Source organism: Anolis carolinensis, chromosome 4, assembly GCF_035594765.1.
Source record: "Anolis carolinensis isolate JA03-04 chromosome 4, rAnoCar3.1.pri, whole genome shotgun sequence".
NCBI classification, from domain to species: domain Eukaryota; kingdom Metazoa; phylum Chordata; class Lepidosauria; order Squamata; family Dactyloidae; genus Anolis; species Anolis carolinensis.
In genome coordinates this window covers 47435003-47461288 of record NC_085844.1, presented here as the reverse complement: position 1 = coordinate 47461288, position 26286 = coordinate 47435003, and the positions used below count along the sequence as shown (strand labels likewise).

At 42.5% G+C, this 26286-nt stretch overlaps 1 protein-coding gene across 1 annotated transcript; it reads left to right on the top strand.

Annotated features, from left to right (window-relative positions):
• Nucleotides 1–3198: 3198 nt before the first annotated feature.
• Nucleotides 3199–12249, top strand: sox17 (SRY-box transcription factor 17). Its single transcript, XM_003224318.4, has 2 exons — nucleotides 3199–3672; nucleotides 11243–12249. Exons 1-2 carry the CDS (start codon nucleotides 3345–3347, stop codon nucleotides 12034–12036), a joined length of 1122 nt encoding a protein of 373 aa, XP_003224366.2. The 5' UTR covers nucleotides 3199–3344; the 3' UTR covers nucleotides 12037–12249.
• Nucleotides 12250–26286: the final 14037 nt, after the last annotated feature.

The following is a 26286-nucleotide window of genomic DNA, read 5'->3' as shown; positions in this document are numbered from 1 at the left end:
CTTGGAAAACCATTGCCACTGAAATCAGCACCATTTACGACTTATATGTGTACATTACCTCCTATAATACTTTGCTGTCTTCGCACGAGGTTGAATTAAGGAGAATTGTTTTTGTAGGAAGTCGTTCAAGTTCGTCTTCACCTAAAACTGTAAACTAATACAGCGTCTGTAGTTAGAATACTACATTTTGCCCTGAAAATACAATAATTCCTTTTAAAACTTTGCTTTAATTGGACTCATGGGGAGTTGCGCTGTTGAACTAAAGAGCAAATACATTGCATTCCTGCCTTCTTATTTATGGCTCGCAACTGTTTACGCCCCTAAATTGCAAAGCAAAAAAGGACAATAAAATATACACGACGCACAAGTGAACACAAGGCAAACAAACCGGTGTCGGCTTAGACTAAATAGATCAGAATGTTTTAAAAAAATAACTGGGAGCATTTTATTTCGTTTCGAGGTGGACAGCACCCCAAAAGGAAGCAATAACTTTCTGAAATAGTGATATTATTGCCCATATTGTCAGAGGAAACAGAAAACACCTCCCAACAAAGGATTCTCCCAGTTAGAAATCAGCCAGGCTTTGAAGCTGCAAGTGTTAATCAAGGTGATTAATTGCAAAATTCACACTTGCTTCCAACAGACAAGAGTTCTTTCTCCCACCCTGGACCTTCCACAGATATAGAAACCTCGTCTGCCTAGTTTCCAATAGACCACACAACCTCTGAGGATGTCTGCCATATATGTAGGCGAAACGTCAGGAGAGAATGCTTCTGGAACATGACCATGCAACAAGGGAAAACTCACAGTAACCCAGAAACAGAAAACATTGAAATGTTTATAAAAACCCATATATGGATAAGTGAACGGATGCGGCTATACCAAGAAAAAGCACTGCGACAAAAGGTCTAAGAATAGGACATTTGAAAGGTGATAAGAGGCAGTCAGAGGGTACATCTACATTGAAAAATTAATGTAGTTAGATACCATTTTAACTGTCAGGGCTCAGTGCTATGGAATCCTGGGAGTTGTAATTTGACGAGACACTAGTTATGGTCCACATAGACTTAACTCACACTTGGATTTAAGTCTACTATGGAGTGAATACACTCCAATAGCCTATCTTCAAAAAGGCATTGTTTACATCGGATTTGTCTTGACATTTCCCGTCTAGCAAACCCATCCAGCAGACAGGAAACAGACAAAATAGATCGAAAGTAGGTTTTCTTTTTCCCCTTTTTCCTGCCACACTGTTATGAAAAACAAGCCAAGACAGTGAGGGAGAAGGAATGCAATGTGATCCCATTAACAGCCAGGCATGGAGTCTTGGGAATTGTAGTTTGGTGGGTTTCCCTTGGGCAGAGAAGGAGAAAAACCTTGCAAAACTCCAACTTCAACGATTCCTTATTGGGAGTCAGGGCAATTAAAGTGGTGCCGGACTACATTTCTTCGACAGCTTGGATGCAGCCCGACTTTCCTGCCAAGAGCGGCATGTAAGGTGACAAGATGCCCGGTAGGAAAACACTCAGAAAGGGGGACAGATGTCGTCCAAAGAGCCTATTCTTGGAAAGAGATTGCTTACATCGGATTTACCGACATTTCCTGTCTAGCAAAAACATCCAGCAGACAGGAAACAGACCAAATAAAGAGTTTTCTCTCCCCTCTCCTCCTTTGCCCTGCCACGGTGCGCTTCAAAACAAGCCACCAAAACGGTTGCTGTGAGTTTTCCGGGCTGTATAGCCATGTTCCATAAGCATTTTTCCTGACGTTTCTCCTGCATCTATGGCAGGCATCCTCAGAGGTTGTGAGGTATGCTGGAAACTATGCAAGTGGGGTTTATATATCTGTGGAAACTCCGGGTTTGGAGAAAGAACTTTTGTCCGTTTGAGGCAGATGTGAATATTAAATTCGTTCGCTTGATTAGCATTGAATAGCCAGTTTCAAGGTCTGGTTGATTCCTGCAAGGGGAATCCTTTGTTGGGAGGTGTTAGCTGGCCCTGATTGATTCAAGTCTGGAATTCCTCTGTTTTCTAAGTGGTGTTCTTTATTTACTGTCCTAGAGTTTTAAAATACTCGTAGCCAGATTTAGTTCAATTCATGGTTTCCTCCTTTCTGTGTTGCTTTCATGGCCGGGATCACAGGGTTGTTGTATGTTTTCCGGGCTGTATGGCCATGGTCCAGATGTGGGCGAAACGTCAGGAGAGAATACTTCTGGAACATGGCCATACAGCCCAGAAAACATGAAACAACACTGTTCCTCCTTTCTGATGAAATTGTCCACATGCTTGTGGATTTCAGTGGCTTCTTTGTGTAATCTGACATGGTGGTTGTGAGAGTGGTCCAGCATTTGTGTGTTCTCAAATAATATGCTGTGTCCAGGTTGGTTCATCAAGTGCTCTCTGCTATGGCTGACTTCTCTGGTTGGATTAGTCTGCAGTGCCTTTCATTTTTCCTTGATCCCTGTTTGGGCAGTGCTGTGTTTGTAGACTTGTCCAAAGCTGCATGGTATATCAGCTGCAAGGGCTGATATAAAACAATCAGGACCAGCTAACACCTCCCTAGGAGCCCCAGTGGCGAAGGGCGTTAAAGCGCTGAGCTGCTGAACTTGCAGACCGAAAGGTGCCAGGTTCAAATCCCGGGAGCGGCTTCAGCGCCCGCTGTTAGCTCCAGCTCCTGCCAACCTAGCAGTTCGAAAATATGCCAATGTGAGTAGATCAATAGGTACCGTTCAGGCGGGAAGCTAACGGCGCTCCATGCAGTCATGCCGGCCACATGACCTTGGAGGTGTCTACGGACAACGCCGGCTCTTCGGCTTAGCAGTGGAGATGAGCACCAACCCCCAGAGTCAGACATAACTGGACTTAACGTCAGGGGAAACCTTTACCTTTTAACGCCTCCCAACCAGCTTAGTTAATCAAGTACTCTGCTGTGGCTGACCTCTCTGGTTGGATTAGTCTGCCACCAAAATTTGGCGACTCTTTGATCCAAGCCCAGCGTTCTCCTTTGACTTGAGCGTGGATTGCTCTCAATGGCGCCTCCTCCTCCTGCGTCTCCTCCTCTCCAAAGTCATGGAAAAAAACCCCGGCGAGGTCTGGCCCGGCGGCTCCGGCTTCGGGGCAGGTGGCCGGCGGCTGGAACTGGCCCCGCGAGGCCCCGCCCACGAGGCCCCATTGGCCCGGGCTCCGGTTTAAACTTCCCTTCGCGCGCCTGACTTGGGCCAGAAACTCACCAGAGTTTGAGAGAGAAAGAAAGAGAGGACTGCGTAGGCTTCAGACTTGCCTGCAGGAGAAAGAGGAGGAGGAGGAAGGAGGAAGCAGGAGGGCTTGCTCCCTCCCTCCGTGGCGATGAGCAGCCCCGATGCGGGATACGCCAGCAGCAGCGAGGACCCGGCGCAAGGACGGTGCGCGCTCCCTCCGCTCCTGATGCAGTGCCAGTGGGCCGAGGCCCTGAGCCCGCTCCCCGCCGAGGGACTCAAGGGCAAGGCGGAGGAGCACGACCCCGGGCAGAGGCAGCAGCAGCAGCAGCAGCAACAAGGGGTCCCCGGCCGCGCCAAGGGGGAGGCCCGCATCCGCCGCCCCATGAACGCCTTCATGGTCTGGGCCAAGGACGAGCGCAAGCGCTTGGCCCAGCAGAACCCGGACCTGCACAACGCCGAGCTCAGCAAGATGCTGGGTGAGTCCAAGGGCTGGCAGCCCACCCCTTGACCCATATGGCACCCAGATACAGGCAGCCCCCAAGTTACCCAAAAAGATCGGGTCTGTAGGTTTGTTCTGAAGTTGAATTTGTATGCAATACATACCTTTCCCTATGCTATCCAAAGTTTCAGCCATATAAAAAGGGGGCACAGACAGCAAAACAAGTCGCAGGGGTGTTCACCCTTCCCTATGCTATCCAAAGCTTCAGATACCTAGATAGATAGATAGATAGATAGATAGATAGATAGATAGATAGATAGATAGATAGATAGATAGATAGATAGATAGATAGATCGATCTGAAGCTCTGGATAGTATAGGGAAGGGTGAACACCCCTGCGACTTGTTTTGCTGTCTGTGCCCCTTTCAAGAAGGTTTCGCCTCAATCTCTGTCCCTGTAATTTTAGAAAACTGGGCTTGTTATGGAAACAAGGATTGGGTTGCTGTGATGTTAATTATAATGCCATCGTTTTGTTTATTCTCAAGTAGTTTGTGAAACAAGGTCTGTTTGAGAATCAGGCAAAACATGGCTTAGATAGCTCAGGACTGCAATGGGTTTGTAGTCCATGGAAGCTGGTGTCACAATTAATAGCATTTAAGTGGCAGCAAGACTCTGCTGATTTTACTACGAGTGACTAACACAGCTTGACACTATTATGAAGACCTTGCAAAAGCAGATCATTTGGACCTGTGAGGCACTGACAAATTACATTTCCTCTGGACCAAGAATTATCATCATTATGCTGGTAATATATTCTGAGTTGCTGTGAGTTTTCCGGGATGTATAGCCATGTTCCAGAAGCATTCTCTCCTGACGTTTCACCCGCATCTATGGCAGGCATCCTCAGAGGTTGTGAGGTATATTGGAAACTAGGCAAGGGAGATTTATATACCTGTGGAATGGCCAGGGAGGGAGAAAGAACTCTTATCTGTTGGAGGTACGTGTGAATGTTGCAATTGGCACTGCAGACTTATTCAACCAGAGAAGTTAGCCGTAGCAGAACACTTGATGAACCAACCTGGACACAACACAGAAATGCTGAACCACTCTAACAACCACTATGTCAGGCTACACAGAGAAGCCACTGAAATCCACAAGCATGGGGACAATTTCAACAGAAAGGAGGAAACCATGAAAAGGAACAAAATCTGGCAACCAGTATTAAAAAATCTTGTAAAATCAGGACAGTAAATAAAGAACAACACTCAGAAAACAGGGGAATTTCAGACATGAAACAATCAGGGCCAGCTAACACTTCCCAAGAAAGGATTTCCCCAGACAAGAAGCAGCCAGGTCTTGAAGCTGCAAGGTCATTCAATGCTAATCAAGGTGGCCAATTGTAACATTCACCCTTGCCTCAAACAGACAAGAGTTCTTTCTCCCACCCTGGTCTTTTCACAGATATATAAACACCACTTGCCTAGTTTCTAACAGACCTCACAACCTCTGGGGATGCCTGCCGTAGATGTGGGCGAAACGTCAGGAGAGAATGCTCCTGGAACATGCCATACAGCCCGGAAAACTTGGCAGCAACCCAGTGATTCCGGCCATGAAAGCTTTCGCCAAAGTTGAAACAAGGATTGGTGCTACATCTTCAGTGGAGACACCTTTTCCCCATGAGAACTCTTTCAGGGGTGAATTTCCCTTCTGAGGGGTAGATTTCTCTCAAACGATGAGTCGTTGGGATGTTTGTAACTCAGGGACTGCCTGTGCATTCATATCTCCATGCATCCAGGGATGGCTCATATATACATACATCATGTTATATACAATACATACATATCTCCAAACACTCAACATTCAGCATAATACTGTATTTCAAAATGCTATTGCCCCCTATATAAACACCTCTTTAAAATGGAGTGCTCATTTTGGGTCCTGAAATGAGTACGCATTTTCCCGTCCATGGTGTCTTAACTTTGGAGAAATTCTTAATATTTATTTATTAACTTGATTTATACCCCGCCTTCCTCCGTCCTTGAGGATTCAAGGCGGCTAACAACCATAACTAGTAATAACAACACAGCCCAACTTTTTTCCCTTGGTGTCTTTGTTTTTAGATCTGTTTCTGAGGTTATTTGGGACGCTGATTCAGAAAAATGGCATTGGATACACCGCATCAGCTCTAGTTTCTTAGATATGGTTTCGTGTGTGTGTGTGTGTGTGTGTGTGTGTGTGTTTGGTTTTTTTCGTGTCAGGAGCGACTTGAGAAACTGCAAGTCGCTTCTGGTGTGAGAGAATTGGCCGTCTGCAAGGACGTTGCCCAGGGGACGTCCGGATATTTGAGTTTTGTCCTCCTTCTGGGAGACTTCTCTTCTCACGTCCCCGCATTGGGGGCGGGGGGGGGGGGGAGCTGGGATTCCAACTGCCGACCTGTCAGTTAGCAGTCCTGCCAGCACAACCCATTGCGCCACCGGGGGCTCCTTCTCCTGGGTGAACAGATGTCAACGGGTAGGTGGCATATGTTATGTATTTGAAAAACTAAAGCGGGTAGTAGGGGGAAACTGCTGCCTGTTTTGGAATCGCCAGGAACAGAGCTAACGACTGAGGCACCAATATGTGTGTGGGACAGGAAATATTGATTTATACGCTGCTTTTCACTCTTAAAGGACGCGCTAATTCAAGGAAGCACCAAGGGAAGGGCGGCAAGGCAGACCAGATGGACCATCTGGCCCGCATTGCCGCCTCTCAACCAAGTTCCACAAAGGACGCATCACATTATAGAATAAATGCCGTTTGGCGCCACTGTGACTGCCATGGCTCATGGGAGGTGTAGTTTTGTGACGTCTTCCAAAAGGGGCTGGTGCCTCACCAAACTCTGCCATGGCTCAATGGTGTACAATCATGGGAGTTGAAGTTTTGTGCGGTCTTTAGTCTCTTCTTCCAAAAGAAGCTGGTGCCTCTGCAAACTTCAACTCCCAGGATGCAAGAGCATTGACCCCGGGCAGTTAAAGTGCCTCCAAGCTGCGTTAATTCTACCACATGAGATGCACTCACTGTAGAACGAAGGCAAGTTGACAGCGCTTTGACTGTCATGGCTCAATGATATGGAATCTGGGCCTCATCACACTTGAGCATTTATCCACTTTAAATCCGTTTTTTTTTCCTCCTGCAGAATTCTGGGGTTTATAGTTTGGCGAGGTCCAGGGCATGTCTGGCTGAGCAGTTTAAAGGCCCCTCCCTAAAGTTGATTTAAAAGGATTTAAACTGGATCCAAACTCTAGCGTGATGAAGCCCTAGTACTCTTCGACAGAGAAGGCTTTGTAAAACTACAACTCCAGAGCTACCATAGTGTTGAGTCGGGCAGTGAAGGTGATGTTCAAGTGCATCAATTCTTCACCCAAAAAGAGTCTCCCACAAGAAATGACTTTGGCATCAGAAAACGCAGGAGAGAACTTTTCAAATCTCAGTATAGTAAAATTGACATTATTTCCCCTCCTATTTGTAACTTTTGTTTCATTTCGAATACCATACTTTTTATTTTATTGTTTACATTTTGAATATGGAAACACCCAAATCTTTGATGTACAGTACTTTGAAAGCCTGGTTCCAGCCCCGCAGGCGACTACTATAGAAGGGGCGGACGTGCGAGTCTGTTGCGGCAAATCTAGGAAGGTTTACATCTTTACGTTGCGTGCAAAGGTTTGTGCCACGAAACTGCGTTTGTTCTACACTGAAAGAATCTCATATTGTAGAATTAACGCAGCTTAACTGCACTTTAACTGCCCTGGATCAATGCTCTTGCGTCGTGGGAGTTGAAGGTTGGCGAGGAACCTTTTGGAAATCCACAAGTATATGGAAAATTTCAACAGAAAGGAGGAACCCGTAAAAATGAACAAAATCTAGCTACCAGTATTTTTAAAACCCTCTAAAATCAGAACAGTAAATAAAGAACAACACTTTGAAAACACAAGAATTCCAGACATGAATCAATTGGGGACAGCTAACACCTCCCAACAAAGGATTCCCCCAGACAGGAATCAGGCAGGCTTTGAAGCTGTAAGGCAAATCAGTGGTAGTCAATTGCAACATTTAGACTGCCTCAAACAGACAATAGTTTTTTCTCACACCCTGAACATTCCACAGATATATAAACCCCTCTTGCCTAGTTTCCAACATACCTCACAACCTCTGAGGATGCCTGCCATAGATACGGGCGAAATGTCAGGGGAAAAAAGCCCGGAAAACTCACAGCAACCCTGCCATGAAACTCTTTGTGCTTTTTCTTTCTGCTCGTGGGTCAGACTATATTATTTCCATACCAAAGACTGATATTCTAGGACATGTAAGAAAGTTCTTTACACTAGATCTTGCTTGTTCAACCCTACACTCCGAATTAAATCCCACCGAATTCAAGGAAAGTAACACCTTCCCAAGTAAAACCGGCTGCGCCTATGATGTGATTCTGGAACACTATTTCACAGCTTTTGGTCTTCCAGAGAGTAAGTGGCAGGGGATTCTGGCATCTGAAGTCCGAAGTATCCAGGGTGAGACTCCAGGTGCATCTTCACTGTAGAATGAACAGCAGTTTGATTCCCTTTTAACTGCCATGGATCAGTGCAATGGAATCACGGAAGGTCTTTAATCTTTTCCCCTAAATATTTTTATCACGATTTCACAAGTATGTAGGCAGAAAAATTAAAAGTGAATTTTGTGGCAGATCTGAGACTGAGAAAAAATTCTAGCATAAGCTTTCTGCAGATGCCAGCAACCAGCCAGCAACCCACACTGTCAAGTTTTGCAAGTCCTAAGAAAGCATCAATTCCTGGCTATTGTGGCTCAAAATTGTGTGTGCAAGGGAGTGTGTGCTAATGGGTTGAAAACACCCAAGCTAACTGACAATTTCACACATATCCACACTTAGGAGTCAAAGTAGTTCTATACCACTTGAGAAGTTTTGGCTCCATCCTATGGAATCCTGTGATTTATATTCTCCTGAATTGCATAACGTTTTTGGCCAGAGAGCTCTAGCGCAGGAATTCAGGAACAGGGAATTTTAAGTACTTCACCAAACTACAAATTCCAGGATTCCACTGGACAGAATCATGACAGTGAAAGTGGTATGAAGCTGCTATAACTGTGAGGTCTGGATGAGTCTTTGGGTTTCCTAGGTGCATCTTCTACACTGTAGAATTAATACAGACAGACACTTTAACAGCCATGGCTCTATGCTAATGGTAGCCTGGAAGTTGTAGTTTTGCAAGATCTTTAGCTTTTTCTGCCAATGAGTGATTTACCAAACTACAATTCTCAGGATCCCACAGCATTGAGCCATGGCTGTTACAGTGGTGTTAAACTGCATTCATTCTACAGTGTAGGCGCAGCCTTAGTGTTCTTTGAAGGAGCTGACAGCACTTCGGGAGTCAGTGGCATCAGTATCCTTACAGGTTGATCAATAAAAGAATGAGAAATATAGAAAAGCCCAGTTTAAGAGTTCATTTGCACCCACGTTAGATGTCATGGCTTTATGCTATCCAGCGAGCTGACATTGTATAAGGTCTTCAGCCTTTTGTGGTGAACAGGTGAGCTGCCTCCCCAAATTACCACTCCAATGATTCCACAGCATTGAACCACAGTAGTTAAAAATGGGGTCAAAAATCCATGCACTCTACAGTGCAGATGCACCACTGGAGGGGATGAGGGTTCCGACCATTTTCTAATGCCTTCTTCCTTGGTCTCTCCCCTTTCCTCCTCTTCCTTCTTCCATCTCCTCCTCCTCTTCCTTTGCTCTCCTCTCCTTCCTCCCCTTCTTTTCCTCTTCCTTCTATTCCTTCTCTTCCTCTTTCTCCTTTTCCCTTTCCTTCTCCTTCCCTTTTCCTTCCCTTTTCTCCCTCTCTTCCTTCTCATCCTTTTATCCCTTCTCCTCCCTCTTCTCTTCCTTCTATCTTTCCTTCTCCTTCTGTCCCTTTCTCCTCTTTTTTCTTCTTCCCCTTCTCCTCTCTCCTTCCCTTCTCCTCTTCCTTCTAATACGTTTCCTTCTCCTTTTCCTTCCTCCTTCTATTCCCTCTCCTCCTTCCTCTTCTTTCTACTTTTACTTCTTCTCCCTCCTCTTCCTTCTAATACCTTTCCTTCTCCTTTTCCTTCCTCCTTCTATTCCTTCTCCTCCTTCCTCTTCTTTCTGCTTTTACTTCTTCTCCCTCCTCTTCCTTCCAATACCTTTCCGTCTCCTCTCTTTCCTTCCTCCTTTCTACTTCTTCCTTTCCTTCTCCTCCCTCTCCTTTTCTTTCTACTTCTTCCTTTCCTTCTCCTCTTCCCTCTTCTCTTCCTACTTTTCCTTCTTCCCAGGGCAATCATCCCCAAACCCTGCCATTAGGCAAAATTGTCTGTGTTGGGTCTGTGTGCCAAGTTTGGTGCAGATCCGATGTGGGACGGGTTCAGTCAGTACTCTCTGGATAAGGGTGAACTACAACTCCCAGAGCCAAGGTCAATCACCCCCAAAACCCGCCAGTATTCACAGTTGGCCATGTTGGGTGTGTGTGCTCAGTTCCAGGTCCATCATTAGTGGGGTTCAGAGGGCTATTAGATTGCAGGAAACTATATATCCCAGTCCCTACAACTCTTATAAATCATGGTGAATTCTCCCCCTTCTCTAGTATGTTCAGTTGCTGTGTGCCATAAAAAAGAATAAGAAAGTCTTAAGAGACAGGCAGTGGGCGGGGCCATGAAAATAGAGAGAGAAAGGAACACTGGGATATGGCTCACTGTAACCTGCAATGTCCTTGGAGGGAGGGCTATGGTGGCTCTTCAGCACTGTGGGTTAAGGAACTGTGGAGGCGGGACTCTGAGCTGACACCCCGCCACATACACACATACAGTAGAGTCTCATCCATCCTTCATTTATCCAACGTTCTGTATTATCCAACACAGTCTGCCTTTTAGTAGTTAATGTTTTTGTAGTCTATGTTTTCAATACATTGTGATGTTTCGGTGCTAAAGTGTAATTACTACATAACGTTACCGTGTATCGAACTGCTTTTTCTATCCATTTGTTGTAAAACATGACGTATCCAACGTTCTGCTGGCCCGTTTATGTTGGATAAGTGAGACTCTACTGTACGTATTTTCACTTTTATTAAGTGTATAGATAGATAGTGGTTTCTTGTTATAATTTTATGTGATTTTTTTATACTCATGTACAGTTTTTATGTTACATGCTTGTATTTTATGTTTTATGTTGTAAGCCGCCCTAGATGGTGACGGATATAAACAAAGTTTATTATTATTCTCTTCCCTTTTCCACCACCTCCTCCTCCCTCTTCTCTTTCTTCTTTTCCCTCCTTTTTTCTAATGGCTTTCCTTCTTCTCCTTCTATCCCTTTCTCCTCTCCCTTTTTCTACTTCTTCCCCTTCTCCTCCCTCTCCTTCTTCCATTCTCCTTTTCCTTCTAATACCTTTCCTTCTCCTCCTCCCTCTCCTCCTTTTATCCCTTCTCTTCTTTCTTCTCCTTTTTCTTCCTCCCTCTCTTCTATCTACTTCCTTTCTTTCACCTCTTCTTCTTTTCCTCCTCCTCCTCCTCTCCCTCTTCTCCTTCCTTCCTTCTTTCCACAGGTCAGTCGTGGCGGGCGCTGAGTCCGGAGGAGAAGCGTCCCTTCGTGGAGGAGGCGGAGCGGCTGCGTCTGCAGCACATGCGGGACCACCCGCACTACAAGTACCGCCCGAGGCGGAGGAAGCAGGTCAAGCGGCTGAAGCGGGGCGGCGAGGGCGGGGCCGAGGGCGGCGCCGGCGGGGGAGGCTTCCTGGCCGTGGCGCAGCCCCACCACCACGCGCACCACGCCTTGCTGGAGGCCGGCACCGAGGGCCTGGGGCTCGCTTATGCTGAGCAGCCCGGCTACTCCGCCGCGGGCTTCCACTACCGAGACTGCGCGCCTCTGCCCCTGCCCCACTTCGCGGGCTACAGCCTGCCCACGCCGGAGCCGGACCCGCAGAACGGCGCCTGCGCGGAGCCGGCGTTCCTCCCGCCGCAGCCCGAGGAAGGCGGCTGCCTCTTGGGCCCCTATGGGTATCCCACGCCTCCGGGGGCCGAGTATGCCTGCAACAGCGCCCCTGCCGGCGGGCACGGGAACAACAGCCTCTTCCGGGGGCGCTTCCCGGTCCCGTTGGCCGCCTATTCCGCCCAGGAGCCCCCGCCTTGTCGCCTGGCCGCCGAGCACCTGCCCGCGCACGACGTGGAGCTGCTGGCCGACGTGGACCGCGCCGAGTTCGAGCAATACCTCCCCTTCGGCTGCCGGCCCAACGACATGGCGCTCTCCTACCCAGCCCAGGAAGCCCCCGAGGCGGCTGCCACAGCCAGCGCCTACTACTGCGCAGGCGCGGGGGGTGGAGGGGCTTTCCCGGAACTCTGACTCTGGGGCAGAGCTGGGGCGCCGCAGGGCAAAGGAGCCGACGCCAGGCGGGGGGCGAAAAGCACCGACGGACCTTATTTATTGTAATTTATTGGCTTGGGGGGTTTATCATAGGCAAACTTGGGCCTGCCCTCCAGGTGTTTTGGACTTCAACTCCCACCATTCCTAACAGCCTCCGGTCCTTTCCTGTATCATTAAACTTATAAACTCTGACAGTTTCTTTATAAACGATAATGCTCTATATAGCTCCTTTTAATAAGTTTACTGCCTAAGAAAACACAAGCCTTAATAGTTTTATAACTTTCTAACACTGCCTCTGCATTCTGACAAACTTGTATGTTAAAGATTGTAAAAATGTAAAGGTTCCCCCTGACGTTAAGTCCAGTCATGTCTGACTCTGGGGGTTGGTGCTCATCTCCATTTCTAGAGCCGGCATTGTCCGTAGACACCTCCAAGGTCATGTGGCCGGCATGACTGCATGGAGCTCCATTACCTTCCTGCCGGAGTGGTACCTATTGATCTCACATTGGCATGTTTTCGAACTGCTAGGTTGGCAGAAGCTGGAGCAACAGCGGGCGCTCATTCCGCTCCTGGGATTTGAACCTGTGTCTGCAAGTTCAGCAGAACTTAAATAGAAGCTCTTGCGTCCACCTGTGAACCAAAGTCACCCTGCAGGGTGATGATGTGCCACTCAGCTTTGTAGGACAATTAACTGGGACTTTACTGACTTCAAAATGATCAAACAGCAATAATATTTACAATAGTCTCTCCAATTGTGTAAAGAGAACAGTAGGAACAAATAGTCCTTTTAATGTCCATAAAATTGTCTCAGTTCCTTAGAAATAACCAGGCCTCTGACAACCGACAGCCATCTTCTCTCCTGGCTAACAGTCAGCTTAGACTCTCTGAGGAAAAATCTGCTCAAAATCAGTTCCCCAGTAGCCTGGCAGAGAAATTGACCAATCAGATTTGTAGCTGTTTGCAGGCTCAGCCAATCAACTTCTTAGACATACTTTTCCCGTTAACCCATCCATAATGGTGTCTTTACAAACCTCCACATTCTAACACTCAAGCATCAATGCTCAAATGACAGCTCTAATTGTCATATGTTTCAAAACAGAACGTTCTAAACCAAGGGTCCCCAAACTAAGGCCCATGGCTGGAGGCCCATGGCCCTCTAAGACGTGCAGTGTGCATAGGAATTGGTTTGTTTGTTTTTTCAAACTATAGTCCGGCCCCCCAACACTCTGAGGGACCGTGGACTGGCCCTCTGTTTAAAAAGTTTGAGGACCACTGTTCTAAACTGTCACTGAATTGTCATATGACCCACAGCCTCTCCTGCTGCTTTAGGTATATAGAGATGAGGTAACTGCAAACTAAATACACTTATACTTTCGGTTATAAAATGACACAACATAAAACAGACAAACATCATCACACTAGAGCCTCGTCACACTAGAACATGAATCCACTTTAAATCCGGTTTCTGCCTCCTGCAGAATTCTGGGGTTTATAGTTTGGTGAGGCCCAGGACCTGTCTGGCTGAGCTGTTTAAAGCCTCCTCCCTAAAGTGGATTTAAAGTGGATCCAAGCTCTAGTGTGATGAGGTCCATAGAGTAGGCTTGAGAATGTTGCTTCCTCCAACAGCCCTTCTCAACCGCTCAAGCCGACGCTAATTAGTCTCATCTTCATGCTGTTGGTCCTCAAAAGTGCTCTTTGGCAAAGGCTTTTTTAAAATGCCTGCCACCATCTCTTTGGTTGGACAATAGGTCAACTTTATTGTTCCCTTTTGTGCAGGCTGTGATATCTGATTCCAATGTGCCTTGTGTGCACCATTATCTCCTGAGATTGAGCAAATTTGATGCAACTCTGCATGTCTTCAAAAACTTGGATTGGTTTCTGTTCATCAACTCCAAAGTCAGCCAGTAGTTGGTTAAGCCATATCAGTTCATCCGATGCAAGTGAAACCGCAATACAGTAGAGTCTCACTTATCCAAGCCTCGCTTATCCAAGCTTCTGGATAATCCAAGCCATTTTTGTAGTCAATGTTTTCAATATATCATGATATTTTGGTGCTAAATTCGAAAATACAGTAATTACTACATAACATTACTGCGTATTGAACTACTTTTTCTGTCAAATTTGTTGTATAACATGATGTTTTGGCGCTTAATTTGTAAAATCATAACCTAATTTGATGTTTAATAGGCTTTTCCTTAATCCATCCTTATTGTCCAAGATATTCGCTTATTCAAGCTTCTACCGGCCTTTAGCTTGGATAAGTGAGACTCTACTGTATATGCTGCTTCTGTAGTAGACTTTGCTACTAATGCTTCTGGCTGGCCCACAAAATAGGACCATCTCCATACAGAAACAGGTAGCCTTTAACAGATTGATAATCAATTGGATCACTTGCCCTATCAGCACCTGAGTAGAATACCAGCCTTGGGTCACTGCTTGCTGGTAGTCTCAATTGTAAGTCCATGTACCTTTTAGGTATCTTGCAACTCTTTTAAGGGCAGTCCAATCTTTCTGCGTGGGAGCACTGACCTTTGCTCATTATTCCTACAGTGTTGGTAGCCAAGTACAACAGCTTTCCTATAGCTGTTCTGTACTGATCGTTATTTGGCAAGATCTTATCTTCTTCATTGTTTTTGAAGAAATCCGTAACCATTGGTGGGCAACTGGATGTGCATCTTGAAGTCTAATCGTTTCCAACAAATCTATAATCTTTTGCTTCAGATTCAAGAGGAAAGATCCATCAGATTCTCTTTTGATCTGTATTCCAAGATAATATGCAGCATCTCCAAGTACTTTCAATTCAACTTGAGAATATTAGGAATTGTGGGAGTTGAAGTCCAAAACACCTGGAAGGCTGAAGTTTCCCCAAACCTGCTATAGAGTCAATGCAGTTTGGCACCACTCTATAGCTCAATCCTGTGGAATCATGGGAGTTGGGATGTGATGAGGCACCAGTTCTCTTTGCCAGAGAAGACTAAAGCCCTTGTCAGACTACAACTCCCATGATTCCATAGCATTGAGCCATGGCGGTCCAAGTGGTGTTGGATTGCATTAATTCTGCAGTGTAGATACAGCCCAAGATAAACCTTGAAAAAGACTCCTTGTCAGAAGATTGAGCCCTGAAGACTTCATGGACTCTGCTTTGTTAGTTTTATTGTCAAATAAACTTTGTTCATTGGAATAGACAAACAAATTCCCAACATATCAGGCTTGAAACTGCGATTTTTAAGGTGGGGTAGGGTTTTTTTTTTGTACAGAATAAACTTCGATATAAGTTTGACTTGGAAACAGACTCACCGATAATAAAGGCATAACTTTGGTGGTTGTACAGGATAGCGTTGTAACGTGGTGTCATTCTTGCCTATTTAGAAAGCGACCAAAGAACTTTTGGAAATTACTGCACCCACTCTCTGGGGCAATAACCTTTTAGAAATAAATGGCAACCATAACCTTGGGTTGCTGTGAGTCTTTTGGGCTGTATGGCCATATAGCCCGAAAGATTCACAGCAACCCAGTAATTCTGGCCATGAAAGCCTTTGACAATACATTGAGTCATAACCTTATTGACAAGGAAAAATGATGTCATATCCATTTGGTAAATGTGAATCTCCATGAACATGTGGAGACCACCTTTTGAAAACCACTAGTCAAGAAAAGCATGATCTTGTTGGAAGTAAACTCTTTGAACAAGTGATATTCACAAGCATTCACGTAATGGCACACTGGTATCTTGTCTGTTAGACTGAGGAACCATGTCTTTGAACTTCCAATGATAAAGACATGCCACTACAAAAATATATTTGGAGTTGTGAGTCTGAACATGTCTATAACTCCTCTCACACCAAAGAGGTATAGTCAAACTGGCAAATCAACATACACATAGAATACAGGTTAGCAAATATATACATTAATAAACAAGTGGAGGCTTGGGAGGTTGCTATTTCCAACAAACTACAACTCCCATGATTCCATAGCATTGAGCCATGGTGGTCCAAGTGGTGTCAAACTGCATTAATTCTACAGTGTAGATAGATATAGCCTGAGAGAAACCTTGAAAAAGACTCCTTGTAGGAAGATTGAGCCCTGAAGGCTTCATGGACTCTGCTTTGTTAGTTTTTTTTTTTGTTCATTGGAATAGGCAAAACAATCCCCAACACATCACAGGCTTAAACTGGGTTTGAAACTGCAATTTTTAAGGTGGGATGATCTTTTTGTGTACAGAACAAATTTTGATGTAAGTTTGACTTGGAAACTTGCTCACCTATAATAAAGGCATAACTTTGGTGGTTGTACAGGTCAGCATTGTAATGCGGTGTCATTCTTCCTGCCCATTTAGAAAATGACGAAATAACTTCATGTTAATTACCCTTTAAGGTACTTTATGTGAGAACGATTCGTTTATTTATTTACTATATTTATATATTGCCTTTCTCACTCCTGGGGGGACTCAAGACGGTTTAATGGCAAGAATTCAATGCCAACATACAATAAAAATCATGATAACTAAACACTGATATATAACTAAAATTTAAAATCATTAAAACCATAAATATAGGCATATGCACTAAACTCTAAGACAAAGCACTAAAAACATTCTAATATAGATATTAAAATCACATGATCCAAAAACCATATACCGTGGCCATTCCGATTATCATTGCACATATTTCCTAATTGTTCTTTGCACTGCATTACTGTGGCCAAATGCCTGGTCCTAAAGGCTAGGAGGGAGGGCGCTGATCTAATCTCATTGGGGAGAGAGTTCCAGAGCCGAGGAGCCACCACTGAAAAGGCCCTGTCTCTTGTCCCCACCAACGGTACTTGCGATACAGGTGGGAATGAGAGCAGGGCCTCCCCAGAAGATCTTACTCTCTACACTACAGAATTAATACAGTTTGGTACCACTTTAACTGCCATGGCTCAATGCTATGGAATCATGGGTGTCATCGTTATATCAGATCATAGTTATACAAGGTCCTTAGATAAGGAGTGCTGATGCCTCACCAAACTTCCAATTCCTAAATTCCCTACCGTTAAGCCATGACAGTTCAAACTGTGTTAATTATGTAGTGTAGATGCACCCATTGTGGTCCAGTTCTGCAGATTGTTTCTCGTGGAGGGAAGTGAGCTCAACTCTTTAGCTTGCTTTTAGAAACATCTCAAGCCGCTCCATTTTTCCTCCCAAGCTTTGTGGATAGTGTTAGGAAAGTTAATAGATTGTAGAAATTGGATCGCTGGCCAGTTAAAAAAAAACATTTCCTTGAATGTATGGATGGGATTCATGAGGCAGCCCTAAAGCTGTGTTTAGTTTAACCCACTATCCTAATAGTCTCGTCATCATTGAGTACAATCAAGGACTGCATTAAAGAGAAAGACACAGACACAGTCTCCTTGTTAGCAAAGAGACTCACATGTAGGTTTCATTCCACTATCAGGAAGATCTCACCAAAAACACCTAGGAGATAAGATAACCCTTCAGACTCTCCCGAACGTGCATGCTTCCACACAAGTTAAATAACATGGATTTTGGGAGAAACCCTTCAGAGATTGCAAATCCTTATAGCCCTAATAAACACAGAGCCAGCGTGGTTTGAACTTTGGACCTGAGGTGCATCTACACTGTTGAATTAATGTAGTTTTAAATCACTTTAACTGCCATGGCTCCAATGTTAGGGAATTTTGGAAGCTTTGGTGAAGCACCAGCACTCTGGCAAAGAAAGCCAAAGATCTTGCAAAACTCCAGCCCCCATGATTCCATAGCATTGAACCAAGGCAGTTAAAGTGGTGCCAAACTGCATTTATTTGACAGTGTAGATGCAGCCCAGGACTGAAGAACAGGGTTTGATTCTCCACTCCACTCCTTGACTGGGCACGTGGTGATGTCTTCTTTTCTTACTGCATAATATTTTCCAGTGACTCTTGTCTCTTATACTATAGCTAAAGTACAATTGCCTCAGTTGGCTAATTGGAGATTGTGCCCCTGACAAAATGATTTATCCTTCTGTCTTCCCCTATTTGCTGCCCTAAAAGGGACCATTCTTACATCTATTTGATTCCCCTCAGCCCTACAAGGTGGAAAGGCAGAACATTCAACTGGCTTTAAAGAAGACACTATGTGTCTTTTATAACTTTCTTTTATTTCAGTTCTTTGGCTCTCCATCCGGGCCGGGGGGGGGGGGGGGGTCATCATCATCATCTTGACCTGGATGTTTGGGAGTTAGGGAAAGATTCTCAGCCCAAGTTGAGAGGGACGCTTTTAGAAAATACTACAGAAAGATCATGTGCCTTCAGGCTCTGCACGCAATTCCTTTACCACTGCAAGGTTAAAAAAACAACTATCCGGTAGTGCAAACTAATGCATGGTTACTGAGTACCACGATGCTTCTGGTTTTACTTGCAGATAAGATTGCCACGGCCAGAAATTACTCCTAGATTAATAAATAACGAAGCCTTACACTGCAATGCTTTACATCAAAACTCAGGGGCTAGAGCTAGAGCCTACTCAGTTATTTCTAGGTAAATGAATGGTGGTTTACAGGCTAAAGCTACAATTTTATGCATGTCTCTCAGCAGTATGTCCCATTGTTTTAACCCCTGTGAAAATAGGATTCCCAGTTAAGTGTAGTATTATCTCAGTTTGCTCTTTCACTTTATCACAATAATTTTTACTTGAGATCATAGAAAATAACCATCACTGTATAAGATGAAAAACTGCAAAACTTTCATTGTTGTTCAATTTTAAAGCAGAACTGCTTAGACCAGAGCTCAGAAAAGTAATTCTGCCTAGTCTCAACTTGAGTAAACCCAATGGATGAAACTTACATTAGTGTCTGCTGACAAAACTATTATTGACTCAATGGGCTTACCTAGAATAAACATCAGGATTTAGGCCTTGAACAATCACCTCCCAAACTGGGTCCAAAAAGTAACTTTTCCAGGCTCCAATTTTGACAAAATCTCAGACTAACTAGACCAGAGGAACAAAAAGCCCAAGATCTGCTACTTCCACTGATTTTCTTTCCCTCTGTGTAAACTTAAGTCATATCATAACTGAATCAGATTGCTAAAAACCCAGACTTCTTAAACAAGCTCTGATCTTCTGCAGCAACAAGGAATGACTTGGTGGCTCATCTCTGCTGAAAGATTAACGTCAGGGAATTTGCCCCCTGATTTTTTTTATCTTCTCTCCTTTCTGTTCTTTTTTAGTTGCATGAGAATAAATATATCCTTTTTTAATTTGAGGATATGACAACACATGTGTTCCTGGGCATTACCTTTTTAAAACAGAAAATGGATACCAGAGGGAGAAATAACATGGAACAAATAATCATAGGTTCTTGCAATGAAAAAAAGAAAAAAGAAAAGCAGCTCAAATGTTTCAGTAAATATTGTATTGAAAACTAACAATATGGACCCATAAAATAAAACAACCAGATTAAGTAAGCCTTGCTTTAAGTCAGGGGTCCTCAAACTTTTGAAGCAGAGGGCCATTCCACAATCCTTCAGACTGTTGAGGGGCCGAATTATCATTTGAAAAAAAATACAAATTCCTATGCATACTGCACATGTCTTATTTGTAGTGTAACAACAACGAAAGAACAATACAATATTTAAAAATGAAAACAATTTTAACCAACATAAGCCTATCAGGATTTCAATGGAAAGTGTGGGCCTGCTTCTGGCCAATGAGATAGTCAAGTTAATTAGGATTGTTGTTGTTGTTGTGTGCCTTCAAGTCATTTCAGACTTTGGCCAAGCCTAAGTCTAAAATTAATTATTTATTTTCAGCATTTATTTACTACATTTATATCCCACCCTTCTCACCCTGAAGGGGACTCAGAGCAGCTGTATGTACATACAATATATTATATTATTAGCATAGCACAATATTAGAACTATATATTACTATATTGAACTATACCACTATAGTATTACAGTAGAGTCTCACTTATCCAAGCTAAATGGGCCGGCAGAAGCTTGGATAAGTGAATATGTTGGATAATAAGGAGGGATTAAGGAAAAGCCTATTAAACATCAAATTAGGTTATGATTTTACCAATTAAGCACCAAAACATCATGTTATACAACAAATTGGACAGAAAAAGTAGTTCAATACGCAGTAATGCTATGTAGTAATTACCCTATTTACGAATTTAGCACCAAAATATCATGATGTTTTGAAAACATTGACTACAAAAATGCGTTGGATAATCCAGAACGTTGGATAAGTGAGACTCTACTGTATATAATATGTAATATATAACATATAAATTTTATTATATGGTATTATTATTAGTATTATATTGTATAACATAATATTACTATCAATACTATATGTATATACAATATATTATATTATTAAAACTAATATAAAAATATTATATTATAAAACTGAGGCCGGGAGCCAGGTAAATGACCTTGGAGGGCCGCATCCGGCCCCCGGGCCTTAGTTTGGGGACCCCTGCTTTAAGTAAACAAAAAAACTTTAAAAACCTTCTAGGGCCAACTTGAAGTCTTCTTCCAAACTGCACCCAGGGATGGCTTTTTCTTTCATTAATTCCTGTTTTCCTTATTATTTCCATTCTCTGATCCTGTACTTTAAAAAAACTTGCTGGGGTTAACTTTTGAAGCATGCTTCTTTGCCAGAGAAGGCTCAAACCCTTGTCGAACTGCAGCTCCCATGAGTCCATGGCATTGAACCAAGGCAATTAAAGTGTATTCATTTTACAGAATAGATGCATACCAAGGTTTTCTTTTCCATCATTAGAAGCTTTGGTGTTCTAGCACAATTGTTTATAATGAAGGAATTCTAAGCAGGCAGCAACAATAATGCACATCTTTTTTGGGCCAAATTACATACAACACACTTTTTGCTGCTGCACATTACATTCAGCAGCAAATACTTTTTTGGTTTGAGGGTCTTGAAATATTGTATTAGATTTGATGGCACATTAGACTTGAGTAAATATGGGTAATTTTTCTACCCTTTTAAGGAAACCATGTTTTTGTCTTCACACAAGCATTAAATCCAATGCTTTAATTTTAGTTTCACTATAACACAAGGAATTCCATGACACAAGGGATCTAGTCCACTATTACTTGTGATTTCATTGGATTTGATACTATCTTACTTGCACTTGCAATTGAACAAAGATTTAATGAATTAATACTAATTCCTATGCTTTTTGCACTAGTATAATGCATAATCTGTCATCTGATCCTAATGTTTGGTTTTTTAAAGGTGTACAATGGCTTTCTTTCCTATAGATACAACAATATTAGTACAATATTTGTGAAACGCTTTGTAATTGTGACTACTAGAACAAGTAATGGCACCAGAAGAACTGTAATTTTTTTTTTGTCATGAACGGTATGCTTTCAATAATGGGCTATATGGTTGTATGGAAGGGCCCTGAGAAGAGGTAGCAGCCACTTGTCCTCATGAGGATTCGTAGCTGCAGGGGGAGGAGGTTTCAGATGGCATTCTGAGGGCTGGGGAATTTCTCCCTCTGTTCTGCCCCAAATGAGACACATGGGTTGCGTAAACTACCCTCATCTGCAATATGTTACAACCAGGATGCCACCCTTAGGGTGGCATGAAAGGACAGCAAATCATTCCTTTCAAAATTTGTTGTCATTATGTTTTCATTTTCAGTGAGAGGAAGAGATACTGGTGGAATTTTCTTCCCCATATGCCAAAACCATTTCCCTGCCTTTGGGTAATGCATGCATCCTGAGTTAGGTGGGTAAAAGAAGCTGGCCTACATTTTGTTACCCAGGGCCTTTCCACACAGCCATATAACCCAGAATATCAAGGCAAAAAATCCCACAATATCTGCTTTGAACTGGGTTATCTGAGTCCACACTGCCATTTATTCTAGTTCAAAGCAGAAAATGTGGGATTTTATTCAGCTGTGTGGAAGAGGCCTCAGTCTCAACTAGAACTGACTAATTGGATAATCTGTTTAATGGTTAGTAAAAACATATGTAAATTAACTAGGTATGCTTTAGTGAAGACAACCAATAGGATCCAAGAAACTATTTGTGGATTCTCCTTGGGTAGCAAAAGGTTCTGGATAGCCTTGCCTAGTTTTTTTATCTTTTGAGTTTTTGATTTTCTATTTGGCATTTCACATAGTCTTGTGACCTTCCTTGGATTGTAATATTATCTCCTGCTTTTTGTATATTGTGTACATTGTCCCCCCCCCCCCAGAACTAAACAAATTCTGCTATATCATGAAAACATGTACTTTCAAGAACGACTATGATGTTTACTATCTACATTTAAATAGGTTAATCAGCTTTCATTGTATTCCAGTTTTTCTTTAAAAAATGAAAGTCACACCATTTCAAAAGTCTGTTTTGTAGACTTTTACTTAAAGACTTTTTATTGAGGCCACCCACTATGGCTATTTTTCCTAATGTGTAAGTAGAACCTTTATTTGTCCAAACTAATAATGCCTGATCCCATCTTAGCAGGTGTAAATTGAGTAACTTGTGGAACTGTTGATAGTTTGGACCTTGACGAGCTCCAGAGTGAAAATGCTCTAGGGAGATTGCTAATGAGAGGCACTAATTAGTGGAGAACAAAGCTTACCCAGCCTCAGGGCATAATTATTGCCAATTAATTTGTTAACATATACAAAGCATAGAAACATACAGAATTAGATGATTACTTTTTGTAAGACTTCACAACTCACATGTTTGCAGGAACAGTTCTGGTTGTGAGTGTAGTTGATTTCAAGACCCTTCCTAAAATCTAAAGCAGATAATGTCTTGAGTCCAAATGGGTATCCTTGTTATCTCTGAAGCCAGGGAGTCCTATTTCTAGGTAAATATATTTAAAATCATTTTAAACACAATTCAAAATTAAACATTAAAGGAAATAGACAACACTCAACCAATTAAACTAAGCAAAAGAAAAGCCCACAGAACAATAACTTGCCTAAATAAAAATATTTTGGTGCTGTTGGAAACATCATAGAGAGTAATAGAAAATAGAAGCAGGAGGCTCTATCACTGGTGGGATGGTGAATGGACTTCACATTTTCATCCTTACTTTAAAGAAGCTATCCAATGTGCTGGATCAGTTTGGGAGATAGTGCTCAGCGTCTTGAAGAGGCTCCTCTAATGTTCAGACTAAAAGCCAGAACACAATTGGCATCTTACAGACATGGAAACTACCAGCCACTACTCTGAGTAAGCCGATCACCAGTCAGTATACAATGCCATGAAAGCATACCTACTGCCACAATGAGAATGCCTTTCTTGCTCTTCTAGTGGCCCTTCAGCACTATCAAAAAAATCCTGGTTCTAGAAGAGCCATTCAGTAAAGAATAAGGAGAAGGGCTTCAAAATTTAGCCTAAAAACTGGATTCACACATTCACTGACGTAGGAAGCAACCTAGCATTTATCAACATGAAGAATCATGGAGCAGGTAGTTCTTCCAGTTCAATGGGTAGTTATTGAGGAGCATCCAGTGATAGAAATCTACCAGGGCAATTTTCCCTACTCATTCCAATCTTCATTGAACCTCAGATCTATATTTCAGAGGGCAGGGTAGGTCCTAAAAGCTGGTTTTTGGTTGACCTTGATGTGTATGGGCAGGGAGGGGAAGAATTTTAATTGTAGTGGCATTATTTATTTATTATTTATTCATTACATTTATATATTACTTTTTTCACCCCTGGGAGGACTCAAAGCAGTTCACAACATAATCAATGGCAAAATTCAATGCCTCACATATATAAAAATCAAATATCAAATCAACAACATATGACAATAGAATTAAACCATTAGAACTATAAAACTGTGACAGCAATCACAGACCCAACATTAAACATTTAGGCCTTGCAACAATCCCAAGTGTCTTTCCATATTGCATCTAGACCTCAGTCTTTCGTCTTTTGGTCAGCATGTGTGTTGAGTGATTAATTCATTTGTTGAACATTATGTTGTTTGCTATTATACTTAATTTTGTGCATGTATAGAATATTGTAAAACAAGAACAGCAATTTGATATTGGAAAAAAAGATTTGAAATCCTAGGAGTATTTGAAGGCTGCGGGAGGGGGGAGGGAATGGAACATTGTAAAATGACAAAATATTTTCAGCTTTTACAACAACATTACATTTTTAAAAAGAACATAGAAAAGAAAGTTTTAATTTAGCATTGCTAATACCACAAAACAGAAAGCAGGCTTCTATCAGCCCACCTGTCTTGGTTTCCTCGCCTAACTGACCCCTGTCTGCCCTGTAGATGACAGATTAGCCGTGAACATCCTTTATAAAAGGAAACAGTGTTCTATAAAATTCACACCATGGTTTCTAATTTAGCATGAGAGCCAGGACATCCTAAAATAAAATTTGGGCCAAAAATAGATCTGTGTGTATTTGGGGAAACTGTCCAAGTTGAAAGCAAAATATTAATCTACTTAAAGTGAGAAAAGTGTGAGAAAACATGGATAAGAGAAGGTTCTTCTTTCAATGCTGTCAGTTGTGCTGAAAGGGAAGAAAACAAAACAACAATAGCTTTAGTAAATCCAGCCTGGCCAAGAGGCACATCAAAACAGGAAGGCGTGTTTTGTTTAAAGTTTTAATTTGGTTTGTAACACAGCAAAAGAACACCAACGGACACCCCCTATGCACCCCACCTCTTCCCCATTGTCTGCCCTCTCAGCAGTAACCTTATCGGTATAACCACACTGACATTATAATATTTAATTAATCTACATATAGAGATAGACAGGAACAGACAAAACAAAACCACAAGGAACAAAAGATGAGAGAAGAAAATAGGGGGAGAGGGAACAAGAAAGTTGACATCTTGTGCCTCACAATTTCCATATTGCTGCACAACAAAAGTTCCAAATATTTGATCCACATGGCCTTTCTTTCTTTCTTTCTTTCTTTCTTTCTTTCTTTCTTTCTTTCTTTCTTTCTTTCTTTCTTTCTCCACCTCTTTTTGAGGGCTGAATGAAATCTTCTGTTCAGTATTCTGTTCGGAATACTAAAAGAATGTAAAATAATAATAATAAATCTGTAGAAAAATGTACTTGGCCAGTGTGGATACCTATAGAGTCCCACGTCTGGGTCCATTTCCAGAATCCCATTCCCCACAAAAGTCATTACGCTCAGAGAAATAAAGTCTTGGCTCTAATACTAATATGTTTTATTATCTGTCAGAAATAGAGATGTAAATCATCATGAATTTTGTTCTGGCAGGCTAGAATGAATAATTTACTATTTTCCTCCTTGCCATGAAGAAGTGACTGAAAATGACAATTTTTGAAGACAAATTTCACTTCTTTCACTTAGAAATGTGCACCACTTCCAGAGTGTCCTAGCGCAGGACCATGTGATGTCATCTGCAATATCTGGGCCAAAATAAAAAACAAAAACTTAGACCTGCATATACACTCCATGAATCATAAGTCTCCAGGAAGCTAGAGCAACCAGTGACCAGGCATTTCAACTCAGAACATCACAGCCTCATGGCATTGAGGTGCCTTGCTTTTCAGATCCAATGACAAGGACCAGGCCATGCATGGATCCTTTCCTGTACACTAATGTTTATATACCCCAGTAATTGTGTCATAACACCATCTGTCTTTAATTTTTTTCGAAACTGCACAATAAGTTTCAATATTAATGACAGAGTTGTTTTTTTTAACTTGCTTTCTTGTTCTGAGCTTCAGTTGCAACAAATATTGTTTTGCTTTTTACATACACCAAATTTAATCCGTGTTAAAATTTTGTAGAATACCTGACCTTCTTGTGTCCTTTTAATCAGGTAGCTTCACATCCCATATTATGTATTTACTTAGTATACCCAGACAAGGAAATCCCCCCTTCATTGTGTAATCATAGATTTTGGCATCTGTTTCCTGTAAAGGAAACTCAGTGCTGCCTTTGTCCAGCAGGTGGAATACTTGCTGCAGTTTTGTCATAACCATGAATTGCATTACAGTATATCCTTTCAGCATTCCTTGCCTAACAAAACTCTATGAAATTTACAGGGTATACTGTAAACTGACAGGTGACTTGAAGGTGTGCACACATAAATACATGTTTGTTTGTTTTTTTTACAAAATCAGACATTTTAGTAATTTATAACAATGCACACATAAGGATACAGCTTTTTCCAAGCATGATAGCTGACAAGACAGTGTGATTTCAGGAAATTAAAGTATAAAAAATATTAGGTGAAGATGTATGCAAAAGGATTTT

Coding starts and splice junctions, on each gene's coding strand:
- sox17 (XM_003224318.4), top strand. CDS start 3,345: ATGAGCAGCCCCGATGCGGGATACGCCAGCAGCAGCGAGGACCCGGCG. Junction 3,673..11,242: donor CGAGCTCAGCAAGATGCTGG/GTGAGTCCAAGG, acceptor TTCTTTCCACAG/GTCAGTCGTGGCGGGCGCTG.